Here is a 5,121-nt window from a genome sequence, read left to right on the forward strand (position 1 = left end):
ATTCCTTCAGATCGCAGCCTTGTATCGTGTGTGTGTCAAACCACTGGCTAACAAAGCCGGTACATTTCCAACCCGTGACTTTAACCTTGACAGAGAAGTGGGGAGGGGGGCTAACGGTGGACGCACACAACTATCTATGCAGCCATAGCAACAAATTCCTACATCTGCGTGGTGCACATGCGCAAGTGGTTGCCGTGATTGCATAATCTGCAGAAGGCGTTTCCGCCGGAAGTTGACTCCGACCAATGAGGAGCCAGAACGCCCCGTCCCAAGGGAGCGCCCAAGTCAACATGACCAGTTGTCCTTCGCACAAAGATAAAGAATAGGCCGGTCCGGGTGTATAAAAGACAGACGCACACCGAGCTGGGCTCATAGATGTTGCATTCGCCATGGCGAGAGTCCCTGTCTTGTTGCTGCCGGCGGCACTGCTTCTTCTGACCCCGTCTGCTAGCTCCCAACGTACCGGTAAGTCAGATGCCTGTGCTGTTTTTCTTTGTACTAGACTTGTCATTCAGGGATACTCTTTCTCAGTGTGGTTGCCAATCTTTTGCCATCTGCTGGACAGGAATGTTTCGGCCCAACAATACCTCCTCTTGTCCTTGTGTTGGGGAACTCTCACACCGAGTTTTAACCTCATTAGCCTTGCCGTGAAATACTGGAATTCCACGCGACACCGCAACATGTGTGCTAGCGCCTTGACTCCCCTTTAAAAGGCGTAACGGCCAATTTTTGCCAGGCGTTTGCACGATGCGTGCATCCCTTAGAATCGTATTTTTTGGTGGAAGTCGACGGGATACAAACTCAGCGTGACTTTAACACTGTACAGACGGTCCCTTAGGTTCAATTGAAACATGCTGGAAGTCTTTCCTTGTCCATCCAAGTGCCCACATTGATGCCAAGTCCCCTTTGACATCGAGAGAGAAAAAATCTTCGTCTCTAGCTCTCTCGCAGTGATTTAAAGCTATCATTCTTCAGTGATTTCTCTTCCAGAACCACCAGTGTTATACGATATCCGATAAGAAATCCGAGGCCTGGGAAAAGCTCCTGTCATTAGATCCCTACAGACGGCTTAATTCCCTGTCGACGCCTGCTCTAATTTGGAACAAAATTCCTCTGACACTTACACCGCTAAGCTAGCCAGTTTAAAGTGCAAGATTCTAAGCTAATGCTTTCCTAATAGCTAGATTCCAATGCTTTTCAAAAGTGTAATGCTTGAAGCACTTATGTTGTATGTAAAGTAGGTTTTGAGGTTAAATTTGATTGACAGCTCTGCAGACGACACGAAGCACAAGTCTGGTTGTCACGGACACGCCCCGGCGTGCTGCATGTCCGGCGCGTGCCCTTCGCTGCATGTGACCTTGAGCGCTAAGGTCAAAGTTGTGGAAAGTCGCGAAGATTCCTGAGAGGAGACGTATGTCCTCGGCGGTTGTGAGATGAAGACGTGAGGTCAGGGCGGCCTGTAGGCGAGACAGAAATCCGGGCGCGTCTCGTTTCAAACGAGACCATTCATTCATTCATGATGGGCGGAGACGACTTTGTATAGACCGGTCCTCAACGTCTAGTTCAGTTCAGAAGTTCAACCAATGGGACCGTAGCATGAGTGGTTTGACCAATGACAAAGTTCGTCAAATATTTCAATGTTTATGTTTTGCCTTATTACGTTTTGACGGAGGGGGCGAGTTTGGGACCAGTATATCAAAATCATTGCTTAAGACTTCTACAGAGTTACACGACGTGACGCATTAAGTAAAATAGGACAGTTCTGTGTGTTCAGCTACTACTAGCTTTATTTCTGACAGATATTAATAATATCTGCGCCAAAACAAAAAGGAGAAATGACCTAAAGGTTTGGCGTGACTAATGCAGCATTGCAGGTGTTTCACGCCGAAGGGCGGTTTTACCGGCTGTACGTACAAATGTACATTTGAACACGCGTTCCAAGTAGTTAGATTGTGACACGAAAGATTAATTCAAGATCAACATTTCTGCATGTACCGTGAGATTGCGTTCCAAGAATGTGTCATGCATCTACGGCCTTCAAACTTGCATGATACACCTCGCCTCCCACCGGTACTTCAGTTAAGGGCCTGCTCACACTCGTCGTAATATCGTCGTAAGATAATAATCGCACGATCGCTTAGTGCATTCGTGCGACAGTCGTATATATGTCGTGTATAATCCAGCAGTCTTGATACCTGAAAGGCTGTCTTAAATCATTGTCGGCGTTTGGTTCTATCTCAGCCTGCTTGAAAACCCTTCGACATCAAAATCGCACGACGACCCAAGGCAAATGCGACTTCGCTATTAAGTTGGCAACGCAACAAGACGACCGACAAAAACTGAATCCCTGCGATTTCAATCCCACCAAGGGTGTAGTTGTTTCCAAGCTCAGCTGACTCATATAAATACCACGCTAAACCGCAAACCCTCTCCCGACATTTGATGTTTCTGGTGCCGAACGTCTTTTTGTCCCACATCGGCGTGCCAGGGTCAGGGAAATCCTCGCGTGACCAAACGCATCCGGGCGGGGGTGGGAAGACGGGGTTTGCGGGGGCTTTCCCGACCCCACTAACCTCCGCAAGGCGGTAACCCAAACCTAGACGGTCTCCCCCAGAAATAGCCACATAAACCTAAGGCTTTTATAAGCTGTTAGTGTGTGGTACTAGTAATTGCACTTGACAAGTTGAAGCTAAGGTCTTGCTACAGAAATAGCCAAATAAACCTAGGCTTTTATAAGCTGTGAGTGTGCGGTACTAGAAACTGCACAAGTTGAAGTTCAGGCCGTACACCAAAGACCGTCTCCGTCTTGCTACAGAAATATCCACATAAACCTAAGGCTTTTATAAGCTGTGAGTGTGCTCTACTAGTAATAGCCACATAAACCTAAGGCTTTTATAAGCTGTGAGTGTGCTCTACTAGTAATAGCCACATAAACCTAAGGCTTTTATAAGCTGTGAGTGTGCGGTACTAGTATTTGCACTTGACAAGTTGAAGCTCAGGCCTTACTCCACAGACCGTCTCCGTCTTGCTACAGACATAGCCACATAAACCTAAGGCTTTTATATGCTGTTAGTGTGCGGTACTAGTCTTGCTACAGAAATAGCCACATAAACCTAAGGCTTTTATAAGATGTGAGTGTGCGGTTCTAGTCTTGCTACAGAAAAAGCCACATAAACCTAAGGCTTTTATAAGCTGTGAGTGTGCGGTACTAGTAATGGCACTTGACAAGTTGAAGAGTCCGTCCGTACATACGGCTTTGGTTTGCTGACACGGCTGCTTTTCAAGGTTATTGGATCAACACGCTCCAGGCCAAAATTCCATGTAGACAAACTTAAAGCCACGTAATTCGTATATTTCATATTGACATTTTATGATCATAGATATTTATAATTTCATATCAATCCTGGAAAATATATGTATAAACAAATACGGGTACAGATGAACGTTGACACTTGTTAATGGACCTATCTGCTGCGAGCTAGCAAAAGTTAACGATGATATTTCTGCATCCATTAAGATGTATGCCTTCCAAAATAAGTGATTGGTAAGGAAAAAACCCAAATAGATTATCTCATACCTCTGTGAAATGTTTATTTGAATCGGAGTTTTCTGTGCATTTCTTGTTTTATTCATAATTGCGAATTTCTTGTTGATTTTGTCCATGTATGTGCATTTTCCCATTATCCTCACGTCAGGCGTTTCCCACTATCTCCCAAAAGACAACAGTCAAGCATGTAACAGGAAATTAAGGGCAGGAAATGAGATAAATGTGATGTCTGGGATCTTTCTGGGACCTCTGATGAGCTAGCACCTGTCAGTAGACCTCGACTATAGGAAATAACTACAGAAAACCCAAGCAAATATATCCAAAACAAAACCTCCGTTCACGGAGGTAACATGCTCGAAGGACGTTTTCTGTGTGAAGGAATTTGCCAGGACGGCGTCGCCAAAGTGAAGAGTCACTGAACTGCTGAACTCTGCCAACTTACCTCACGTGTTACATGTAGATGTGTCAAAACTACAGCTGGGCAAAGAAAATCAGTTCTGTTCATCATTATGGCAGAGACATATTTCGGCTGTGGACTCTCAGTCTCTGTTATCATGACTCTCCATATGCTACAACTATACACCATATGTAGGGATGAAAACAAGCAAAAGAAAGCAGCCCCCTGTGTGTCTATTTTCATAACTTCTTACCGCAAGACAATTGTTTGCTTGTATTCTGTTTGTTTAAAATTCCACCTTTCATCGTTTTTAGTGAAGTATGCTGTTTTTTATATGGTTTCAGACATTAAAATTTGGTATGTTGCAGAAAATACCAAAAGTTAAAAATCAAAATCACCGTTTGTATATTAATATTTTCCCATAGGGGGTCATGGTGACCTACACGCATTGTATGGAAGTGTGGAAGTTTTAAGGCCATTACTCTTCCCATACGGTATATGTAGCGTTGACAGAAAGCAAACGCCCTTTTCTGCTTACTTGTGACTTTGTTTCTGTCAGGACCTACTTGACCGTACTCAACCCTGTCTTAAGATTGCCAAAAAACGATTATGCCTTTCCTTTAAGGGCACTTCGGGTTACGTAAACAGACTCAAACGACGTCTGTAGCACTTAGCGTTTGTGTAATACGATACACGTAAAACTATTATTTTTAAGACAGCAAAACACACAAAACTAGTGTTCTAGCCGGTGGCCGTCTTTCCGTCAATTCACGGGATTTTGACGCTCATGACGGACAAACATTTTGCTCAATCCGTCATCTTTGATAGACAAAATCAGGTTCTTCAGATCAAACTAAGCTTAGACTACCAGCGTTTAAGAGGTTCAAGATTTTAGACTTTGGCATGATGTTACGTCAAAGAAAATTGAAATGATGGAAACAAATTCAGGCTGGCTAAAACCCTGCACAGAACGTAAAAATAACATCGTTCTTTGTAACTCATTAATTAAGCGATGCCTCAAATATTTGTGTTTGCTCGCTCTTCGTTCGCAACGTGTCGCGTGAAAAGGCCAAATATCAGCGGTCACCGCGTCTGGAGAGGTGATGTACACAAACACAAGTGTCCGGAGTTAGTCCAGTCCTCGGCAATTACAGCTTTACACGTCCGTGAACGTGCT

At 44.3% G+C, this 5,121-nt stretch overlaps 1 protein-coding gene across 1 annotated transcript in view; it reads left to right on the top strand.

Annotated features, from left to right (window-relative positions):
• Positions 1-241: 241 nt before the first annotated feature.
• The window catches only part of LOC109483027 (transmembrane protein 2-like), a 30,006-nt gene continuing 25,126 nt past the window's right edge, over positions 242-5,121 (top strand). Inside the window, exon 1 of the mRNA XM_019785982.1 lies at positions 242-465. Coding sequence (XP_019641541.1) covers positions 390-465 — 76 coding nt within the window. The 5' untranslated portion in view covers positions 242-389. The remainder of the gene's footprint in view (positions 466-5,121) is intronic.

Source organism: Branchiostoma belcheri, unplaced genomic scaffold (assembly GCF_001625305.1).
Source record: "Branchiostoma belcheri isolate BF01 breed outbred unplaced genomic scaffold, Haploidv18h27 scaffold62, whole genome shotgun sequence".
Lineage (NCBI taxonomy): Eukaryota > Metazoa > Chordata > Leptocardii > Amphioxiformes > Branchiostomatidae > Branchiostoma > Branchiostoma belcheri.